Source organism: Oncorhynchus gorbuscha, linkage group LG11 (genome assembly GCF_021184085.1).
Source record: "Oncorhynchus gorbuscha isolate QuinsamMale2020 ecotype Even-year linkage group LG11, OgorEven_v1.0, whole genome shotgun sequence".
Classification (NCBI taxonomy): Eukaryota; Metazoa; Chordata; class Actinopteri; order Salmoniformes; family Salmonidae; genus Oncorhynchus; species Oncorhynchus gorbuscha.
Genome location: NC_060183.1, coordinates 77,659,792 through 77,683,600, shown reverse-complemented (window position 1 = coordinate 77,683,600; position 23,809 = coordinate 77,659,792). Strand labels below are relative to the sequence as shown.

Genomic DNA, 23,809 nt, shown 5'->3' with positions numbered 1-23,809 from the left:
TCCAGAGTAAGGCGGAGGTCCTTCACAGTTTTATTTGAGACGACTGTACAACCATTAAGATTAATTGTCAGATTCAACAGAAGATCTCTTTGTTTCTTGGGACCTAGAACAAGCATCTCTGTTTTGTCCGAGTTTAATAGTAGAAAGTTTGCAGCCATCCACTTCCTTATGTCTGAAACACATGCTTCTAGCGCTACAGGCTATAACAGTAGCGAGGCTATATACAGGCTATAACAGTAGTGAGTCTATATACAGGCTATAACAGTAGCGAGGCTATATACAGGCTATAACAGCAGTGAGGCTATATACAGACTATAACAGTAGTGAGGCTATATACAGGCTATAACAGTAGTGAGGCTATATACAGGCTATAACAGTAGCAAGGCTATATACAGGCTATAACAGTAGTGAGGCTATATACAGGCACTGGTTAGTCAGGCTGATTGAGAGGGTATGTACATGTAGGTATGGTTAAAGTGACAATGCATATACACTGCTCAAAAAAATAAAGGGAACACTTAAACAACACAATGTAACTCCAAGTCAATCAAACTTCTGTGAAATCAAACTGTCCACTTGGGAAGCAACACTGATTGACAATACATTTCACATGCTGTTGTGCAAATGGAATAGACAACAGGTGGAAATTATAGGCAATTAGCAAGACACCCCCAATAAAGGAGTGGTTCTGCATGTGGTGACCACAGACCACTTCTCAGTTCCTATGCTTCCTGGCTGATGTTTTGGTCACTTTTGAATGCTGGCGGTGCTTTCACTCTAGTGGTAGCATGAGACGGAGTCTACAACCCACACAAGTGGCTCAGGTAGTGCGGCTCATCCAGGATGACACATCAATGCGAGCTGTGGCAAGCATGGAGGCGCTACCAGGAGACAGGCCAGTACATCAGGAGATGTGGAGGAGGCCGTAGGAGGGCAACAACCCAGCAGCAGGAGGAGCAGGAGGAGCACTGCCAGAGCCCTGAAAAATGACCTCCAGCAGGCCACAAATGTGCATGTGTCTGCTCAAACGGTCAGAAACAGACTCCATGAGGGTGGTATGAGGGCCCGACGTCCACAGGTGGGGGTTGTGCTTACAGCCCAACACCATGAAGGACGTTTGGCATTTGCCAAAGAACACCAAGATTGGCAAATTCGCCACTGGCGCCCTGTGCTCTTCACAGATGAAAGCAGGTTCACACTGAACACGTGACAGACGTGACAGAGTCTGGAGACGCCGTGGAGAACGTTCTGCTGCCTGCAACATCCTCCAGCGTGACCGGTTTGGCGGTGGGTCAGTCATGGTGTGGGGTGGCATTTCTTTGGGGGGCCGCACAGCCCTCCGTGTGCTCGCCAGAGGAAGCCTGACTGCCATTAGGTACCAAGAAGAGATCCTCAGACCCCTTGTGAGACCATATGCTGGTGCGGTTTGCCATGGGTTCCTCCTAATGCAAGACAATGCTAGACCTCATGTGGCTGGAGTGTGTCAGCAGTTCCTGCAAGAGGAAGGCATTGATGCTATGGACTGGCCCGCCCGTTCCCCAAACCTGAATCCAATTGAGCACATCTGGGACATCATGTCTTGCTCCATCCACCAACGCCACGTTGCACCACAGACTGTCCAGGAGTTGGTGGATGCTTTAGTCCAGGTCTGGGTCTGAGGTCCCTCAGATCCCTCAGGAGACCATCCGCCACCTCATCAGGAGCATGCCCAGGCGTTATAGGGAGGTCATACAGGTACGTGGAGGCCACACACACGACTGAGCATCATTTGGACTTGTTTTTAGGACATTACATCAAAGTTGGATCAGTCTGTAGTGTGGCTAATTTTGAGTGTGACTCCAAATCCAGACCTCCATGGGTTGATAAATTTGATTTCCATTGATCATTTTTGTGTGATTTTGTTGTCAGCACATTTAACTATGTAAAGAAAAAAGTATTTAATAAGAATATTTCATTCCTTCAGATCTAGGATGTGTTATTTTAGTGTTCCCTTTATTTTTTTGAGCACTGTATGATAAACAGAGAGTAGCAGTAGCTTAAAAGAAGGGTAGGCGGGTGGCGGGACACATTGCAAATTGTCCGGGTAGCCAATGTGCGGGGGCTAATTGAGGTAATTGAGGTAGTATGCACATGAATGTACAGTTAAAGTGACTATGCATATATGATAAACCGGGAGTAGCAGCATAAAAGAGGGGTTGGGTTGGAGGGGGCACAATACAAATAGTCCGGGTAGCCATTTGATTGCCTGTACAGGAGTCTTATGGCTTGGGTGTAAAAATAGTTGAGAAGCCTTTTGGTCCTAGATTTGGCACTCTGGTACCCCTTGCCATGTGGTAGTAGAGCGAACAGTCTATGACTAGGGTGGCTGGGATCTTTGACAATTTTTAGGGCCTTCCTCTGACACCGACTGGTGTAGAGGTCCTGGATGGCAGGCAGCTTAGCCCCAGTGATGTACTGGGCCGTACGCACTATCCTCTGTAGTGCCTTGCAGTCGGAGACCGAGCAGTTGCCGTAACAGGCAGTGATGCAACCAGTCAGAATGCTCTCGATGGTGCAGCTGTAGAACCTTTTGAGGATCTGAAGACCAATGCCAAATATTTTTAGTTTATTGAGGGGGAATAGGCTTTGTCGTGCCCTCTTCACGACTGTCTTGGTCTGTTTGGACCATTCTAGTTTGTTGCTGATGTGGACACCAAGGAACTTGAAGCTCTCCATCTGCTCCACCACAGCCCCGTCAATGAGAATGGAGGCTTGCTCGGTCCTCCTTTTCCTGTAGTCCACAATCATCTCCTTAGTATTGGTTACGTTGAGGGATAGGTTGTTATTCTGGCACCACCCGGCCAGGTCTCTAACCTCCTTCAACGTCTCGTTGTTGTCGGTGATCAGGCCTACCACTGTTGTGTCGTCTGCGAACTTAATGATGGTGTTGGAGTCGTGCCTGGCCATGCAGTCGTGGGTGATCGGGGAGTACAGGAGGGGACTGAGCACGCACCCCTGAGGGGCTCCAGTGTTGAGGATCAGAGTGGCAGATCTGTTGCTACCTACCCTCACCACCTGGGGGGCGGCCCGTCAGGAAGTCCAGGATCCAGTTGCAGAGGGAGGTGTTTAGTCCCAGGATCCTTAGGTTAGTGATGAGCTTTGAGGGTACTATGGTGTTGAACGCTGAGCTGTAGTCTATATAGCCTTCTCACGTAGGTGTTTCTTTTGTCCAGGTGGCAAAAGGCAGTGTGGAGTGCAAAGGAGATTGCATCATCTGTGGATCTGTTTGGGCGGTATGCAAATTGGAGTGGGTCTAGGGTTTCTGGGATAATGGTGTTGATGTGAGCCATTATCAATCTTTCAAAGCACTTCATGGCTACGGACGTGAGTGCTACGGGTCTTTAGTCATTTAGGCAGGTTGCCTTAATACGGGTGGAGACCACTTGTAAATCAGTGACGACTTGCTCTACGTCAAACCAATCAAATGCCTGGCTTGGGCTGAGCTCCAATAGTGCTTTCTACATTAGTGTCGTAGGTGCAACAGTGCGTGACTATTCTTTTTAGATCTGGGTAAGGGTACCAAAACATTTCTGCATCATTGAAGGTCCCCAAGAACACAGTGGCCTCCATGATTTTTAAATGTAAGAAGTTTGGAACCACCAAGGCTCTTCCTAGAGCTGGCTGCCCGGCCAAACTGAGCAATCGGTGGAGAAGGGCCTTGGTCAGGGAGGTGGCCAAGAACCCGATGGTCACCCTGACAGAGCTCCAGAGTTCCTCTGTGGAGATGAAAGAAACTTCCAGAAGGACAACAATCTCTACAGCACTCCACCAATCAGGCCTTTATGGTAGCCTGGCCAGATGGAAGCCACTCCTCAGTAAAAGGCACATCTGGAGGAAACCTGGTACCATCCTTACGGAGCTGGTGGTGGCATCATCATGCTGTGGGGATGTTTTTCAGCGGCAGGGACTGGAAGACTAGTCAGGATCGAGCCGAAGATGAACGGAGCAAAATACAGAGAGATCCTTGATGAAAACCTACTCCAAAGTGCTCAGGACCTCAGACTGGGGGCGAGGTTCACCTTCCAACAGGACAACGACCCAAGGCATACAGTCAAGACAACGCAAGGCTGGCTTCGGGACAAGTCTCTGAATGTCCTTGAGTGGCCCAGCAAGAGCTTAGACTTCAACCCGATCAAACATCTCTGGAGAGACCTGAAAATAGCTGTGCAGGAAGAGGATCTGCAGAGAAGAATGGGAGAAACTCCACAAATACAGGTGTGCCAAGCTTGTAGCATCATACCCAAGAAGACTCAATGCTGTAATCGCTACCAAAGGTGCTTCAACAAAGTACTGAGTAAAGGGTCTGAATATTTACATAAATGTGATATTTCCATTTTTTTATTGTAAAAAAATTGCTAAAATTATTTTGTCATTATGGGGTATTGTGTGTAGATTGATGAGGAAAAATAACAATTTCATCAATTTATAATAGGGGTCAGAATACTTTCCAAAGGCACTATATACAGTACCATTCAAAAGTTTGGACACACCTACTCATTCAAGGGTTTTTCTTCATTTGTACTATTTGTACTATAATAATAGTGAAGACATCAAAACTATGAAATAACACATATGGAATCATGTAGTAACCAAAAAAAGTGTTAAATTACTCAAAATATATTTTATATTGAGATTCTTCAAAGTAGCCACCCTTTGCCTTGATGACAGCTTTCCACACTCTTGGCATTCTCTCAACCAGCGTCATGAGGTAGTCACCTGGAATGCACCTGGAATGCATTTCAATGAACAATTCCTTTCAGCCAATCAGTTGTGTTGTGACACGGTAGGGTTAGTATAGAGAGATAGCCCTTTTGGTAAAAGACCAAGTCCATATTATGGCAAGAACAACTCAAATAAGTATAGAGAAATGACAGTCCATCATTACTTTAAGTCATGAAGGTCAGTCAATCTGGAAAGTGTCAAGAACTTTTAAAGTTTATTCAAGTATAGTCGCAAAAACATCAAGCTCTATGATATAACTGGCTCTCATGTGGACCACCACAGGAAAGGATGACCCAGAGTTACCTCTGCTGCAGAGGACAAGTTCATTAGAGTTACCAGCCTCAGAAATTGCAGCCCAAATAAATACTTCACCGTGTTCATGTAACAGACACATCTCAACACCAACTGTTCAGATTAGATTGTGTGAATCAGACCTTCATTGTCGAATTGCTGCAAAGAACCACTACTAAAGGACACCAATAAGAAGAAGATACTTGCTTGTGCCAAGAAACACGAGCAATGGACATTAGACTGTTGGAAATCTGTTGTTTGGTCTGATGAGTCCAAATTTGAGATTTTTGCTTCTAACTGCCTTGTCTTTGTGAGACGCAGAGCAGGTGAACAGATCATCTCTGCATCTGTGGTTCCCACCCTGAAGCATGGAGGAGATGGTGTGGGAGTGCTTTGCTGGTGACAGTGTTAGTGATTTATTTAGAATTCAAGTCACACTTAACCAGCATGGCTACCACAGCATTCTGCAGTGACATGCCATCCCATCTGGTTTGCGCTTAATGGGACTATCATTTGTTTTTCAACACCTCCAGGCTGTGTAAGGGCTATTTGACCAAGAAGGAGAGTGATGGAGTGCTGCATGAGATGACCTGGCCTCCACAATCAACCGACCTCAACACAATTGAGATTGTTTGGGATGAGTTGGACCGCAGAGTGAAGGAAAAGCAGCCAAAAAGTGCTTGGCATATGTGGGAACTCCTTCAAGACTGTTGGAAAAGCATTCCAGGTGAAGCTGGTTGAGAGAATGCCAAGAGTGTGCAAAGCTGTCATCAATGCAAAAGGTGTTTGAAGAATCTAAAATCTAAAATGTATTTTGGTTACTACATGATTGCATATGTGCTATTTCATAGTTTTTTTTTTTTACTATGTAGATAATAGTTCAAATAAAGAACAACCCTTGAATGAGTAGGTTTGTCCAAACTTTTGACTGGTACTGTATATAAAAACATTATTTGATATAACATTTAATTTGGACTTCTATTTGCCCATAGGAACACATTGAATAACAGATTCATACATGGAAAAACAGTTAAACATTTAATCAAAAGGTAGATAGATATAAGAAAGCTCACGTTACCTTCAGACCAGTCCTGTGACACTGGTATGGGGCTGTAGAGCAAAACGGAGAACACTGTGTCCGTGAGAGTCTCATCTTTCCATAGAGGGGTCATATTAGTTTGAAGGCCAAGATGCCAGTGGTGTAAAGTACCCTAAGTAAAAAATACTTGAAAGTACTACATGAGTAGTGTTTTGGGGTATCTGTACTTTACTATTTCTATTTTTGATATCTTTGATATTTAAGTATATTTTAGCAATTACATTTACCTTTGATAATTAAGTATATTTAAAACCAAATACTGTTAGACTTTTACTCAAGTAGGATTTTACTGGGTGACTTTCACTTTTAATTGAGTCATTTTCTATTAAGGTATCTTTACTTTTACTCAAGTAGGACTATTGGGTACTTGTTCCACGACTGTTGGACGCTACAGAAGTTTTCGTGAGAAGATCGATTTTCGAGACGTATCCTGGTCTGACAAACACCGTTGTAGCTCTGCCACGATCCATCGCAGATTCAATAGGCCAAGATTGAAGGCAATGGTGGATTGAGACGCATGCAGAAAAATAGATACATTTTACAGACAGATTTTGATGGGGATTTTAAAAAATGTATATATTGTATTTATTATGCCTCAAGCGGAGAAAGAGTTGTAATATGTTGTATTAATTTTTTTAATGTATTTTTGTTCAGCTCATGAGGCTGTGAGGCCAAGACAAAGAATTGTAATATGTTGTATTTATTTTATTTATTTTTGCTCAGCTCATGAGACCGTGAGGCCATGATAAAGAATTGTAATATGTTGTATTTATTTTATTTATTTTTGCTCAGCTCATGAGACCGCGAGGCCATGATAAAGAATTGTAATATGTTGTATTTATTTATTTATTTATTTTTGCCGTGATGCAAAAAGGCCTAATGTTGAGTCGTGCGCGCGCGGCTTCACTAGGGGGTTTCAACCGTTGCTGGCCTCGCTCATCACCTGGACAACGGATGAACATGTTAATTGCTCTACTAACTAGCAATTTTTTAGTGTGAAAAAATAACAAGAAGGTGTGAATACAAAGTGCCCAATTCCAACAAATGTCCCGCCAGCAAAAGTGAGTCGAGCCACACAGCTAATATTTATGGTTGTGAAAAATATATATATTTTCGCGTCAGTGTATATATATCGACTGATGTAACATTAGAAACGAACTTATTATTAACGTTAAATTAGCTAATGTTACTGGAGTTAACGTTAGCTGGCTGTTTGCGATTTTTTTTCCTTTCTGTTGACGTTGACACATTCATCACATATTTTCATACAGTTGGATAAAATATTGGTCTCTATGTGTTATCAGATAGCAAGCTAACATTACAGACCGTATTCAATTTAATAACAGACAGGCCTTTCTTACACACAGTCATCCTCATGACAGTTTTCAGTGACAGTTTTATCCTGTAGCTACAGTAGCTACTGTTACCTGTCCTATGTTTGGTGTCAGTGTGAGATCAGTTTTATTGCAATAATAATCTATTATCATACCAGTCTCCAATATTTTGTTTTCAAACATAACGCAGTCTTCTGATTATTCCCTTCAGGTGCTGTTGTGGATTTCCCTCTCTTCCAGGAGTGAACAGATTGTTCTGCATAGTCTCAGCCGTCCACTGTGAATATTAAGCGAGAAGAGTTCTGACCTCTTTCAGTGAGACATTGTGATGGAATGATAACAAATCTGACTGACTCCTCGCCGCTGTGTTTTTAAATATTTATTTTCCAATTCTGCCTCTCAACCACTACAACTCCTTTACCCTTTCACCATCTGTCTCCTTGTTTTCATCTATTCTCTCCATCTCACTCTCCTCTGTCCCATTGGACTGTGATTGTCACCATGAAGCTACTTCTGTCTTCAGGCCTGTGTGGCATGACCCCTTACCAGGGCTCCATAGTAGGAGGACTCTATTTTTTGATGGTGGGCGTCATGCAAATGGTCTTTGAGTTTGGCCATCTGCGCACAGCCAAGGAGAGCACAAACAACATCACAGGCTCCCAGCTTCTGCCCCAGGTGTGCTTCGGTTACTACTACTCTCTGCTTATCCTGGGTGGCATCACCCTACTGCTGACCCTGTGCATGCTCGGAGCAGTTTGGGCCCACCAGCATGTGGGCATCCTGGGCTTTGCGGTCTGGCTGACGCTGTACGACGTGATTCTGTTGGTGGTCACTTGCCTGCTCCAGAGGCAGATGCAGGCACTGGGTTTGGATCTGAGTGTACTGGAGTGGTACGGCGTGATATGCAGGGTCATGGGAGACCCCTTCTGGCTAGCCCTCGTAATTACACACGGTTTGGAAGTGCAGATTGAGAGGCATCGGCTTGGGACACGACAACGCAAAGGCGGGATTCCAAAGGAGGGGACGCAACTCAAACTGAAATTTAAGGCCTTTGACAGTAGTGTTTGAAATGGAGACCCTAATAGACACCGGTATGTGAACATGACCAACTGACTTGTTACAGTGCTTCCAGATGCTGGTTTATATTTCAGTCTTAATTAACGTAATTTATTATTTTTGTTTCTCACAGGTCTCTTCAGATACGAAAATAAAAACATTTTTGGATTTTTACTTACACGCAGAAAGTATAATATGAGTATTTTTAACATTGTTTTTTTTTGTTTTATTTTGATGTTCTCTGTCTTACGTATGTATCCTCCAAATCTAAAATTCTACAGTTTTTCATTACAATAATGCGTCTGTTCAGTCATTAATGTTTACTGTCTACTTTTTGTTTTGATTACATAATGATTACACAGTAAAAATAATTTGTAGCTTCTTCTAGCGTAAAAGAATAATCGAACATATGGCTACCACTGGTCAAGTAAATATATGTTTACATTTTAATATTTTATCACCCAAATGTGTTAAAGGTACTGTGTTCAGAAACCTAAGCAGACAGTTTTGGAAATTCAACAACAGCTCTGCATACTTCCCTTTGAAAAGAGAACTGCTTTATTCATAAAATCATTGGCTTCATGTTGATGTATTTGCATTACAAAAATGTAGCATTAAAACTCAACTTAATGTCTTGGAGGCCATTGTAGCACTGAGCTGCTTTGTGTGTGGGGCTTAACTCCCTGGTTCAATCAACCTACATCTGTGTACACTTCAAATATGGAAACTCTAGTCAATGCCAAAGTTCAGTGAATGTATTACCAATTCCACAAAAGTACCAGACCTACCTGTTACTCCATATTGATGACTAGAACATGAAAGTAATTCAAAACTAAATGGACTTTCTAAAGATTCCCCCAGAGGGCAATACACAAAAGCTGCTACAGACATCCAACTAAAGGGGAGCTGAGGGAGCACTAAGAAATCTAGGTCATGTCACGTGACCTGTTGTCTGAATAACAATAGTGGATGGAGGCCCCAAGATAATATGCCCCACAGTTGTGCTGATCATCTTTGTTCGTTCATTTTCCTCTATCGTTTTAGTTACCGCCAGACCTAAATTAGGTTTGACAGCCATTGGGCCTAGCCTTTAGGTCCGTATAGAAGCACACCAGTTGTATTACCACTAGTGTTGGGAGCGGGGGGTTCAATACAGTTACATATCGTGATATTATTTTTGACGATATATCGTAATCACTATGACAATATCCCAAGACTCATTTTGCACTAGTTGGTACCTAGACCAAAAACTCCAGTATTTTTCCTTCATAGCTTGTTCTCCATCTTCTTTTTAAATAGGGAGTCAATTTGTTTTCAGCACTTTTATTTCCATGACTGATCAAAACTTGTTTTATCATGCCACTCTTTTGTCCCTCTGCAGCAGACATAGAATAGAATCGTGAGAATCACAAAACATATTGTATCTGCACCGAAGTATCGTGATAATATCTTAACGTGAGGTCCCTGGCACCCCCCAACCCTAATAACCACCACAGTTGAATTTTTACCACCTATCTCATGTTACTCTGCTAGATATCCCTGACCATAACCTGTTGAAATCGGCACTCTTTTAAATTCCATAACCATTCAATATGTAGAACATTTTACTTTTTGCTGTTAAATAGTTAGTTTGCCTTTGTCATTTTTATTGAGATTCAGGAGGCTTGATTTACCAAATAATATATTTATCCTCTGGCAGAGGGAGTTCTAGAAACTGTTACATCATCTACATAAAAAATGTGGTGATGAGGACCATTATAAGAGATGTAGACGGTAATTTTAAGAATTTGTCCAAATAGATTAATTGGGATTCAATTATTTGAAGCAGGTTAATGCTTGGTTGAAGCAAGCATTGCAGTGAAGGGTGTCAAAATAACCACTCAACCCAATGCTATTTTAATTCTCACGTGGACTACTAGCTACCTCTGTTTTATAATTTTAACTATATTTCACATAATAGGTCGACGACTACCATCACCTTTCGTCCCCTGTTGTAGTTTGCAGTTGTAAGAGACTGCAAAAAAACATCGTCGTTACGTCACTACCCGGGGTTTCCACACTCAACATCGCTAATGTTACAGAGTGAACTCGACGGCGTCATGGCGGAGACCGGCTGTAGTAGGACCCGCAGCTGAAATGTTATCTACAATCGCTGTCAATTAAATCATATATTGTTTCGAATTCAAAACGAAAAAAATTAAAAGTGAAACATATTTTTACACTTCTGGAGGAAGAAATCAAGAAACTTGGCTCGAATTCTAGTAAGATCCGTTGGGGCTGCTCACCCCGGCCCGGGAGCTAGCTAGCTGTCTTTAGCTGCTAGTTCGCTAGCCAAAGAAAATAAGAAAAAAGGACCACTGAAGTCGGACGGCAGAATCAGACTGGCAGTTCGCCGTAGCTTCAAGGTAGCCTAAAATACTAAACAAACCCCGATTAATTTTTTTTTAGGCATTTATGTGGTGTTATTGCTTAGTTTAGTTAAATAACTCCATAGTAAGCAAGGAGCCTGTCACCTAGCTAGATTTTTTGGGAAGTAAGCGACCTGATAAACACTCTTGTTAGCTATTAGCAACGAGGGAGCTAGCTTGGGAGTGCGGGAAAAGGGTGATTATAAAACGTGATGAGTATGTGAATGTGTTTGAGGTCATGGGAATTTGCATATATTGATTAGAGCACTGTTAGAAACTGGTACAATCACAATTGGCTACAAGTTTTATGTAAAAAACCTACCTAACACTTTCCCCATGACCTGGTTTGTTAGATTAGCTAGCTTGTCAGCTAAGCTACAGTACCTAGCCTAGTTTGTTTGCTAAAATGTGACTGTTAAGCTAGCTAGTAAGCTAACTAGGTCATTCAGATGTCCACATATGAAAACAATAAAGGATAACTGGGTAAATAATTGCCACAAGTGGAAAATATTTTGTTAAACGTCCATAACTTACTATTGTTAGCTAAATATTGTTTCACGTGGCTTAAGGTTAGTTGCTTTTTCCTCTTTCAAGGCCAGTGTGCTAGCTAGTTAGTGGTCTTGAGTTCAGTTTACTGTTTAGCTAGAACATCAGCTAGCAACTAGCTAGGTTAGCAAACAACTTTTCAGAGCTAGAGGGGAAAAAATATGGATGTAAATGTAGTACGCTCATAGACGGATTGCTATATATTAGTTTATAGCTGGGCAGTTAGCATCAGTGTAATTCCGCCAAAAGCTAGCAGCTGAAATGATGCGCTTAATGCTAAACATCTCAGAAATAAATCTGTCTTCTGCACACAGCCAGAGCTTGGTTTGTCATTGCTAGTTTACTGGCTTGCTGCGCAACTCTGTTTTGTCGATGTATGCGAGAGAAGAATACTGTAGGCGTGGTACTATCTTGCTTCGGGCCTCCTGCGAAAGAGATCTGGAGTGCGGCGCATTGTCCAGGACAGTGCGCGAAACTCACATGCTGTGCAGGCCTCACAACAGGCCTGTGCGGTCGGAAAAGCGCTGGCTTGGTAACTTACAACTATCGTTTGCATTCGAACGTAGGAAGCTAGCTAATGTGACAGGGATGAAAACAAACCAGCAGACTTTATGTGTTAGCTAATTTGCTCTATAGTTCAATGTAGCTAGCTACTAACTAGCTAACGTCATATAAGGCTAAACAAGTTTAGAATAGCTAGATGGCTATAAACAACACACCGGGTTTATAGAATACTGTTTTCTTGTAGCTATCTTACATGGGAAGCAGTGCAAACAGTCACTAGGAAGCAGTCAAACCATAATCAGGTAACGTTTATATTAATTTAAGGATAAAACATTGAATGGGTTTGTTTAGCAAATTACTTGTTTCTCAGTTTGTACAGGGTTATGAATCTAGAACAGTCACGTTGTGTACACTGAATGTACATACTTCAAAATGGTGTTTTATTTTTGTGGCTTTTGATTTTACAGGTGAACTGCATACAACACGTAAACCAGGGCAGCTTGGATTATAACATTTTCTCAGAAGCTCATATATCTGGGACTCTAAGAGATGGCTGGAAGAAGTGAAGACGAGGGTGTGAGCAACAGCAGTGGAGAGTCAAGGTAACGTGTCTCCATCTGTTTGGGGAATATGACAGTGATGTGACCACCAACTGGTCCAGGGTGTATTCATTAGTGCAAACCATAGCTAAACAATTTGCAATGGAAACAAAAGTTTCTTATTGGACACGTTCAGGTAGATCCCAGTCCCATTTCAGCCCGCTTGCCTCTGTTTGTTTCCTAGAGAATAGAGAACATCCCTTGTTTGATCTTCATTGAGGACAAACTTTTACATTGGAGCTTGCTAACTGATGATTATGTGTTTGCGCTTTTATTATATATATAACACAACAATTTCTAAGATTTTACTGAGTTACAGTTCAAATAAGGAAATCAAGAAATTAGGTTCCATTCTATGGATTTTGCATGACTGGGCATGGGCGCAGCCAGGGGTGGGCCTGGGAGGGCATAGGATCTTTTTATTTCAGCTCACGAAACATGGGAGCAACACTACATGTTGCGTTTTATATTGTTGTTCTGTATATATACTGGATGCAAAGGTGTGTGTGTGTGGACTAGCCGGTATGTTTATGACAAGTTAGCGACAAAACAATCACTCTACTGGATGCTCCAAGTGAGTAAGCAAGTGGTTTCGTATCCTTGTTGAAATTAACATAAAATGAGACCTCTGTGTGCTTAGATAATACCTGGAAGTTGGCAAACCATAGTTGTGGTGTTTGAAATTTTTAATGGATTAAAAACCATGCAAGAGAAATCGGATAACACAGATAAGACATTGGCAAAAGCACAAATACAACAGCAAACAGTTTGTGTGTGTGTGACGTAAAACAATATGCTTCCTTATGACATAGCTCTTGGAGTCATCATGCTTTTCTTGTTTCACATCGTCAGTGTCAATCCATTGGCTACCAGTGTCTTCAAATGAACGTTTTTCTGTTTTGTTGTGATATCTCACACCCGGATGTTTATTGAGTTTTACTGCACGACGCAGTCCCTAAAGCCAAAGTAATGAAGAAATATTTGATAGGATTTATATACACTACTAAACAAAAATAAACGCAACATGTAAAGTGTTGGTCCCATTTTTCATGAGCTGAAAAAAAAGGTCCCAGGAATGTTCCATACGCTCAGAAATATTATTTCTCTCAATTGTTGTGCACAAATGAGTTACATCCCTGTTAGTGAGAATTTCTCCGTTGCCAAGATTATCCATCCACCTGACAGGCGTGGCATATCAAGAAGCTATTTAAACACCTTGATCATTACACAGGTGCACCTTGTGCTGGGGACGAGGCCATTCTAAAATGAGCAGTTTTACCACAACACAATGCTGCAGATGTCTCAAGTTTTGAGGGAGCGTGCAATTGGCATGGTGACTGGAAGAATGTCCACCAGAGCTGTTGCCAGATAATTTTAACGTTAATTTCTCTACCACAAGTCGCCTCCAATGTTTTAGAGAATTTGGCAGTATGTCCAACCGACCTCACAACCGCACACCATGTGTATGGTGCCGTATGGGCGAGCGGTTTGCTGATGTCAATGTTGTGAACAGTGCCCTATGATGGGGATCTGGTATGGTATAAGCTTCGAACACAATTGCATTTTATTGATGTCAATTTGAATGCACTAATATACCGTGACGAGATCCTGAGGCCCATTGTCGTGCCATTCATCTGATGCAGTCACCTCGTGTTTCAGCATGATAATGCACAGCCCAATGTCGCAAGGATCTGTACAGAATTCCTGGAAGCTAAAAATGTCCCGGTTCTTCCATGGTCTTCATACTCACCAGACATGGGATGCTCTGGATCAACGTGTATGACCGCGTGTTCCAGTTTCCGCCAATATCCACCGCATTTAATCATGGCAAGATGACTGGGAATATGGTAGAATACAAACAGTGTAGTTATTCCCTCCGCAGGGCAATCAAACAGGCAAAGTATAGTCGCAATTCAATGGATCAGACACAAGACATATGTGGCAGGGTCAACAGATAATCACAGACTACAAAAGGAAAACCAGCCATTACGCGGACACCGTCTTGCTTCCGGACAAGCTAAACCCCTTCGCCTGCTTTGAGGATAACACAGTGCCACCGACGCGGCCTGGTATCAAGGACTGTGGCCTCTCCTCCTCCGTGGCCAACGTGAGTAAGACATTTTAAGCATGTTAACCCTCGCAAGACGGCATCCCAAGCCGCATCCTTAGCATGCACAGACTAGCTGGCGGGTGTGTTTACGGACATATTCAATCTCACCCTATCCCAGTCAGCTGTCTCCACATTCTTCAAGATGGCCACCATTGTTCCTTTACCCAAGAAAGCAAAGGGAACTGAACTAAATGACTATCGCCCTGTACCACTCACTTCTGTCGTCATGAAGTGCTTTGAGAGACTACTCAAGGATCAGATATCACCTCTACCCTTGTCTGTCACCCTAGACCCACTTCAATTTGCTTGCTGCGCCAATAGGTCCACGGACAATGCAATCACTATCACACTGCCCTATCCCATCTGGAGAAGAGGAATACCTGTGTAAGAATGCTGTTCATTGACTATAGCTCAGCATTCAACTCCGAGCTCAACATTAAGCTCGATGCCCTGGGTCTGAACCCCGCCCTGTGAAACTTGGTCCTGAACTTCCTGACAGCCGCCCCTAGGTGCTGAAGGTAGGAAACAACACCTACACTTCGCTGATCCTCAACACGTGGGTCCAACAAGGGTGGTGCTCAGCCCCCTCAACTCCCTGTTCACCCATGACTGCTTGACCAAGAACGCCACCAACTCAATCATCAAGTTTGCAGACGACACAACAGTAGTAGGCTTGATTACCAACAATGACAAGACAGCCTATAGGGAGGAGGTAAGGGCTCTTGGAGTGGTGCCAGGAAAATAACCTCTCACTCAACATCGTCAAAACAAAGGAGATGATTGTGGACTTCAGGAAACAGCAGAGGGAACACCCCACTATCCACATCGACGGGACCGTAGTGGAGAAGGTGAAAAGTTTTAAGTTCCTCGGCATACACATCACTGACGAACTGAAATAGTCCACCCACACAGACAGTGTGGTGAAGGCACATTACATTACACAATAGTGCCTGTTCAACCTCAGGAGGCTGAAGAAGGCTGAAGAAATGTGTCTTGGCACCTAAAACCCTCACAAACTTTTACAGGTGCACAATTGAGAGCATCCTGTCGGGCTATATCACTGACTTGTACGACAACTGCACCGACTGCAACTGCAGGGCTTTCCAGAGGGTGGTGCGGTCTGTCCAACGCATCACCAGGGGCATACTACCTGTCCTCCAGGACACCTATAGGACCCGATGTTACAGGAAGGCCAAAAAGATCAAGGACATCAATCACCTGAGCCACTACCTGTTCACCCTGCTATCATCCAGAAGGCATGCTCAGTACAGGTGCATCAAAACTGGGACTTAAAACATCCGTTTCAAGGCCATCAGACTGCTATAGCGGTCGACTGATTTAATTGGCATGGCCGATTTCAAGTTTTCATAACAATCGGTAGTCAGCATTTTTGGGGGCCGATTACATTGCAATCCACAAGGAGACCGCGTGCAGGCTGATCACCTGTTACGCGAGTGCAGCAAGGAGCCAAGATAAGTTGCTAGCTAGCATTAAACTTATCTCATAAAAAAACAATCAATCTTAACAAATCACTAGTTAACTACACTTGGTTGATATTACTAGGTGAACTAGCTTGTCCTGCGTTGCATATAATCATTGCGGTGCTTGTTAATTTATCATCGAATCACAGCCTACTTCGCCAAACGGGTGATGATTTAACAAAAGCTAATTCGGGGGAAAAAGCACAATTGTTGCACCAATGTACCTAACCATGAACATCAATGCCTTTCTTTAAATCAACACACAAGTATATATATGTTTTAACTTGTATATTTAGTTAAAAGAAATGCATGTTAGCAGGCAATATTAACTAAGGAAATTGTGTTGCTTCTCTTGCGTTCAGTGCAAGCAGAGTCAGGGTATATGCAGCAGTTTGGGCTGCCTGGCTTGTGAACTGTGTGAAGATCATTTCTTCCTAACAAAGACCATAATTAAGTTGCCAGAATTTTACATAATTATGACATAACTTTGAAGGTTGTGCAATGTAACAGCAATATTTAGACTTAGGGTTGCTGCCCATTCAATAAAATATGGAATGGTTCCATATTTCCCTGAAAGAATAAACGTGTTTTCAAAATGATCGTTTCCGGATTTGACCATATTAATTAACTACGGCTTGTATTTCTGTGTGTTTATTATATTATAATTAAGTCTGATTTGATAGAGCAGTCTGACTGAACGGAGGTAGACAGCAGCAGGCCCGTAAGCATTCATTCAAACAGCACTTTCCTGCGTTTGCCAGCAGCACTTCGCAATGCTTGAAGCACAGATCTGTTTATGATTTCAAGCCTATCGACTCCAGAGATTAGGCTGGCAATACTATAGAGTCTATAAGAACATCCAATAGTCAAAGGTATATTAAATAGTCCTATGATAACTATAACCTAAAACTTTATAACTGGGAATATTGAAGACTCATGTTAAAAGGAACCACCAGCTTTTATATGTTCTCATGTTCTGAGCAAGGAACTGAAACGGTAGCTTTTTTTACATGGCACATATTGCACTTTTACTTTCTTCTCCAACACTGTGTGTTTGCATTATTTAAATATTACATATGTATATATATATAAATACAAATTGGCCGATTTAAAATAAAAAATCGGTATCAGCTTTTTTTTTTGGTCCTCCAATAATTGGTATTGGTGTTGAAAAATCATAATCGGTTGACCCCAAGACTGTTAATTAGCCATCGCTAGCACATTAGAGGATGTTGCCTGTGTACATTGTCTTGAAATCACTGGCCACTTTAATAATGGAACATTTGCCACTTTAATAATGTTTACATATCTTGCTTTACTCATCTCTTATGTATATACTGTTTTCTATACTATTCTACTGTATCTTAGTCTGCCACTCTAACATTGCTCATCTATATATTTATATATTATTAATTACATTCCTCTACTTAGATTTGTGCGTATTGGGTATATGTTGTGAAATTGTTAATCTATTTTTAAAAATGTAACCTTAAATTAATTTGGAAAGTCAGTTACGAACAAATTCTTATTTACAGTGACGGCCAGCCCTGGCCAAACCTGGACAACACTGGGCCAAAAGGTTGGATAATACTGCACTGTTGGAGTTAGAAACACGCATTTCACTACACCCGCAATAACATCTGCTAAGCACGTGTATGTGACCAATAAAATTGGATTTGACTTCACACGGTCATTGAAGAGGAGTGGGGCAACATTCCACAGGTCACAATCAACAGCCTGATCAACTCTATGTGAAGGAGATGTGTCGCGCTTCATGAGGCAAATGGTGGTCACATCAGATACTGACTGGTTTTCTGATCCACTCCCCCCTACTTTTTGATTTTGATTTTTTTACATATCTGACCAACAGATGCATATCTGTATTCCCAGTCATGTGAAATCCATAGATTAATGCCAGATTCATTTATTTCAATTGACTGATTTTCTTATTTGAACTGTAACTTAGTGAAATCTTTGAAATTGTTGCATTTATATTTTGGTTCAGCACAGTATTGTTTTTGTTTACCAAAATATGGCATAGTGATTTATTTACATGTTCATGTAGATAGTACAGATATTACATTTACATTTAAGTCATTTAGCAGACGCTCTTATCCAGAGCGACTTACAAATTGGTGCATTCACCTTATGACATCCAGTGGAACAGTCACTTTACAATAGTGCATCTAAATCTTAAAGGGGGGGGGGGGAATAATATGTTGTGCATCACCATTAACGTGTTATTTAGCTTGTACCTAGTCCTTACCAACGGCCTCCATACTCAAGTTTAGCCGTGTTGTTTGAAGAGCTGGAGCACCACATATGCTTTCTGTTGTTGTTTTGAGGCAGAGTGAGATATGCACATTCGCACGCAGGAGGGAATGTGTGCTCACAACTGACTCATCTAAAATGAAACCTTTTCAGACATAGCTCTAGGATTTCCTAAGAGTTCTGTGTGTTTAGTTATCGGTGCTAGACTTCGGCAAGAACACACCTAGATTTTTCTACTGCTTAAGTACGGGCACCTCTTAGAAGGTGCACATAATTATTTTATTTTTTAAACAACATTGCAGAGTTCTGGCACCTAAATGTAAATGGTACCGGCACCCAAAATGACTACAGAGTCCAGACACCTATTTCAGTCCACTTCAAGTATAGGTTATTGTGTTGATCTTAGTCTAAGAAATCATTTGTTTGCTTGCAGCAACTCGGACGATGAGTCCGGGTCGGGCTCTGGATCGGGCTCCAGTTCTAGTTCCAGTTCCAGTAGCAGCTCAGGAAGCGGCTCAGGAAGCGGCTCAGACTCCGGCAGCCAGTCCGATTCCGACTCTGGGAAATCCAAGGAGAAGAACGAACCAGAAAACAAAGCCAAGATCGATGGAGCCGAGGTAGGAACACCGACATTCAGCTAAAACTACGTGAAATGTAATTTTGAGATTGATTCACTGTGGTTAGCACAACATGATCTTGTCAGGTTGAATAGTTCAAACAAGATAAGAGATCTAATCACAAGATATGAGTTCTGGGGCTGTATGTGTCAAGCATCTCAGAGTAAAAGAGCTGATTCAGTATCAAGTCTCTCCTTTACCATGTCACATTATTCGTTGCCATCTAAAAGGCTACATTGAACCTAAATCAGACCATTGATACATACGACCCTGGTCAACAGCCCCATTTTGTATTTCTGTTGAACAAGAACTGTGTTGTCCACGGGGGAACTGTACTTGTAGCTGACGCTCCTATCTTTATCTCAGTTCTGGAAGTCCAACCCCAGTATCCTAGCAGTTCAAAGGTCAGCTATGCTCAGGAAACAGCAACTCCAGCAGCAACAACAACAGAGCTCTTCAAACAGTGGATCGGTGGGTGGCGTTATTAATCATTCTAATTCCATCGTTATTCAAAGTGTGTTCTAAGGCTCAAATTCAGTGAAGACGGGATATTTTTTATCTTTAAAATTTGAATAACATTTCACTCAGATTTATAGGCTGGTGTTTGGTGGTAGTTAGTTCTGTCATTCATTGATTTGGTGATATATGTTATAACTCACAACATTACACCCAGGTAGGCTAGAAAATATTATTTGGGACTTCTTTTCTAATCTGTTTTCCATTTGATGTTTTTTAGGATTCGTCGAGCAGTGAGGATTCAGATGACGACTCGAGTGGAAAGAGAAGAAAGTGAGTTGTACTCCCTGACACCGTTCAGCAGTGATATCAAACACACTTACTGTGGGCTATACTGTGGGCTATACTGTTGGTATAATGCTCCCTCTAGATCGGGTTCTGGATCGTCCTCCGGGTCTGGATCGGGTTCTGGAAGTGGTTCCGGTTCTGACTCGTCAGCACAGGAACAGGAGCACAGTGAGGAGTCGGATGATTACGAGCCCAGTCACAAAGTCAAAAGCAGGAAGCTTCCAACCAAGTAAGATTTTTTTCCCTCCCCCGAAAGCTGTTGTATGCCAACAGATTACTATTTATCTCATCGAGACTCCTAATTTTTGCCCTTTCACTGTGGAAATAGTTCATTTTCAAAGTTTATACCTATTAGGTCCATTGATCCCATAGATCAGTTTGATTTTAGCCCCAGTATCAGCATGGTAACAGTTTCTGGATCCAAACCAATCCTTTTAGAATGGATTCTCAGCCACCACAATTCATCAATTGACGGTCAATGCACTCTGGCTATAAAGATGTGCTGTATTGTTTAGGCAGCTAGCACGTAAGCAGTTCACTGCATCGTTTACACCTGCTGTAATCTGTGTATGTGATAAATATAATTTGATTTGAAGATCAAATTACCTTTAAGGGTCAAGGAGAGGAAACACCCTTTCAGTCATGGACTAGAACTCTCAAGAGAATTACATTTCTGCTCATATGTTGGGTCCATATGTTGCAACTCTCCTGTTCTCAAAGCAGTTGTCCAGAACTCACCGTAACGTGTCTGTCTGCTCTCTCTTCCTTCAGGGCCAACGCCAGAAACGGGAAGAAGAGCAATGTGCAGAGGAAAAAGCCCTCTGCGGGCTCATCCTCGGACGACGACTACGACGGCAAGAAGTCGTCGTCGAACCAGGGGCCCAGGCGCCAGGCCACGCAGAACGTCAGCTACAAGGAGGACGAGGAGCAGAAGACTGACTCTGACGACCTGGTGGAGGTGTGCGGGGAGGATGTGCCTCCGCCGGACGAGGATGAGTTTGAGACCCTGGAGCGTGTGATGGAGACGCGGATAGGGAGGAGAGGAGGTAAAGGGGAAAAACCAGAAGAGTCAGTGTACCATTCAACTAAGTTGATAGTTGCCATGACGCCCTGGTAGCAACCTAGACTGAGGTCCTGTACGTTTTTACATATTTAGTTAATTAGTGTTATTTTCATTGTTTTGTATCTTTTTTTGAGTTTTTGTTGCATGTATCTGGTGTTTTTGAGCCATGGATTTGCAGATTGACTAACCGGTCAACTCTTTGTCTTGGCTGGCTAGCCAGAACATGTTTTTGTTTAGAAAATGCATCTGGACAGAGTACCTCAGAGTACCTGCTTTTTAAATTTCACCTGGCTGCTTGTCGCGTGAGAGGAACGGGAGAAAGTGGTGAGGCAGAGTGCTCGTAGTGAGGATGACTGGCTACTACTCTGAGCTTTGTGTGGTGAGCTTTCTGGCGCTCAGAGCTGCTGAGGCATCCCTCAAGTGGGTGCATCAGAGTGGAAGAGAAGTCCAGTGACTATAAGATTCAGGCTGGTACCCAGACTTGCACTGTGCCAGATCATCAGAGTAATTTACTATCCTCTGACCTGCTCCCTACGCTGACACCATGAACTAACCCTCTCCACCTGCAGAGGATGCAGCTTTCAAAGACATGGTCTCTTTTAGTTGACCTGACCTGGCATGATATATTGCTTGCTTGTTTGTTAGTTAGTTTTTCGGTTTGAGATTTTGAATAAATGATTTATTATTTCCATACTAAACACCGGTTGTTATTTTCCCCCCACAGCGACTGGAGGCACCACCACGGTGTACGCAGTGGAGGCGGACGGAGACCCCAACGCCAACTTCAACCCCAACAAGGAGGCGGGCGAGCAGCAGTACCTGTTCAAGTGGAAAGGCTGGTCCCATATCCACAACACCTGGGAGACGGAGGAGACGCTGAAGCTGCAGAACGTCAAGGGCATGAAGAAACTAGACAACTTCAAGAAGAAGGAATCGGACAAGAAGAAATGGTAAGATAATTCATCCGTGAGTGGAAATTGGTTTGTCAATCAGTCAAAAAGATAAACTATCAATAATAAAAAGATATTACAAAACAGATGTGTACATTTCAATTGTAATGTGGCCTTGGCTATTGGTTGGAAGAGGTGTTTTTGAGTTCCAGGTTTTTTCACTATATTTTCCTTCTCCAGGATAAAATGTTCTTCACCAGAGGATGTGGAATACTTCAACTGTCAACAGGAACTCATGGACGACTTACACTCACAATATCAGCTGGTGGAGAGGATAATTGGTGAGATGTCCTACTGCCGAAGCGTTCCTTCCATTGTTTATGGTTTGGGGCTGGGACATAGGATTGAGATGTATAGGGCAGACTACACTACTTTATGCAGAGTCAGTCTTGTGATAGTTCTATAAATAACATTCTTAAAGTATTGCCTAAACATTTTTGTTTTGATCTGGAATTGCGCCCTTTTAAATGTGTGTTCTGTTTTAATGTCACCCAGGGCATTCAAATCAGAAGTCGGCGGCCGGTTTTCCGGACTACCTGTGCAAGTGGCAGGGCCTGTCGTACTCCGAGTGCAGCTGGGAGGACGGAGCCCTCATCTCCAGAAAGTACCAGAAGAGCATAGATGACTATATGCGCAGAAACCAGTCCAAGACCATTCCCTCCAGAGACTGCAAGGTAAAGAGTAGGGTGATTATTGCCCCTAGACCAGGTATAGGCGACTAGATTCAGTCGGAGCGGATGTTCGGGGGCTGGAACATAACTATAATAATTTCTACACTGCAAATTGACCACAACTAAAGCCTCAAAATAAATTGTACTTAGAAGAAAACAATTTCATACAGAGGAGATAATCATTTGTTCTTAACGGACTTTCCTAGGTAAATAAAAGACACAATCTCGTATATATATACGAGATTGTATATATATATATTTTGGTCTGTTCTTGAGTATAATTTCCTTGTAGCCTAATTCCTGGTTATTTTGTCTTTTATTTAACGTAACCCATTTCCTCCACTTAAAGCCCCTCGTGGTCTGTCCTTACGTAACACATTGGATTGGAGAGGGGAAGTCAGCAATGTTGTAATTTTTCTGTTTCCTATCCATTCCCTTTAAAAACTGAGGACCTGGCAAGGACCCAGTTGTAGAGACTTGGAATCGTTTTAGGAACCGGGCTGTAGTTTGAGTAGTTGACTTAGAGTGGTCATCCCTTTTTTTGGGGAATGACAGAGAACTGGCGGACTCCGTTGCAATGACTTGTTTTAATTTTGAACTTCAAACTCACTCACGCTCTCTCCTGTCTCCCCCGTCAGGTGTTGAAACAGAGGCCGAGATTTATTCCCATGAAGAAACAGCCGTCCTATATCGGTGGAGAAGGACTGCAGCTCCGAGACTACCAGTTAGACAGCTTGAACTGGATGGCTCACTCATGGTGCAAGTACGTCATAGTCTTCTTGAGCTTCTGTTGTTGTCACCATGGTTGTTGTATTCCAATTTTTTGCAGAATAATTTTCGTCGATTTTTATTTATTTTTTGCTCAACTCAGCATTTGGTTGTTCCGTAATTCATATTAAATATCACTCTATATATATATCAATCATTATATATAGTTTGCATCATCCTGTCGGTGCTCCTAACACTTTTCTCACCATCCTCTCTTCTTTCACCAGGGGGAACAGTTGCATCCTGGCAGATGAGATGGGCCTGGGAAAAACCATCCAGACCATCTCTTTCCTCAACTACCAGTTCCATGAACACCAGCTGTACGGACCGTTCCTGCTGGTGGTACCCCTGTCCACACTCGTCTCCTGGCAGAGAGAGATCCAACTGTGGGCCCCGCTCATGAACGTGGTGGTCTACCTGGGTGACATTAGCAGCCGGGGCATGGTAGGCTACAGCCGTAGTGATGGATGACATGG

General features: G+C 42.6%; 2 protein-coding genes across 2 annotated transcripts in view; both read left to right on the top strand.

The window, feature by feature from the left end:
- Nucleotides 1-7,075: 7,075 nt before the first annotated feature.
- On the top strand, nucleotides 7,076-8,814 carry LOC124048006 (transmembrane protein 217-like). The gene is made up of 3 exons (XM_046368365.1): nucleotides 7,076-7,212; nucleotides 7,697-8,576; nucleotides 8,675-8,814. The coding sequence occupies exon 2, from the start codon at nucleotides 7,987-7,989 to the stop codon at nucleotides 8,551-8,553; it is 567 nt and encodes a 188-aa protein (XP_046224321.1). The 5' UTR covers nucleotides 7,076-7,212; nucleotides 7,697-7,986; the 3' UTR covers nucleotides 8,554-8,576; nucleotides 8,675-8,814.
- Nucleotides 8,815-10,623: 1,809 nt separating this feature from the next.
- The window catches only part of chd1 (chromodomain helicase DNA binding protein 1), a 40,247-nt gene continuing 27,061 nt past the window's right edge, over nucleotides 10,624-23,809 (top strand). Inside the window, exons 1-12 of the mRNA XM_046290579.1 lie at nucleotides 10,624-10,946; nucleotides 12,467-12,601; nucleotides 18,894-19,077; nucleotides 19,444-19,548; nucleotides 19,814-19,866; nucleotides 19,964-20,110; nucleotides 20,653-20,927; nucleotides 21,669-21,894; nucleotides 22,075-22,175; nucleotides 22,390-22,568; nucleotides 23,204-23,328; nucleotides 23,561-23,777. Of these exons, the coding sequence (XP_046146535.1) occupies nucleotides 12,549-12,601; nucleotides 18,894-19,077; nucleotides 19,444-19,548; nucleotides 19,814-19,866; nucleotides 19,964-20,110; nucleotides 20,653-20,927; nucleotides 21,669-21,894; nucleotides 22,075-22,175; nucleotides 22,390-22,568; nucleotides 23,204-23,328; nucleotides 23,561-23,777 (1,665 nt within the window). The 5' untranslated portion in view covers nucleotides 10,624-10,946; nucleotides 12,467-12,548. The remainder of the gene's footprint in view (nucleotides 10,947-12,466; nucleotides 12,602-18,893; nucleotides 19,078-19,443; nucleotides 19,549-19,813; nucleotides 19,867-19,963; nucleotides 20,111-20,652; nucleotides 20,928-21,668; nucleotides 21,895-22,074; nucleotides 22,176-22,389; nucleotides 22,569-23,203; nucleotides 23,329-23,560; nucleotides 23,778-23,809) is intronic.

What these genes read in the sequence shown, in the direction of transcription:
- LOC124048006 (XM_046368365.1), top strand. Translation starts at nt 7,987, where the DNA reads ATGAAGCTACTTCTGTCTTCAGGCCTGTGTGGCATGACCCCTTACCAG.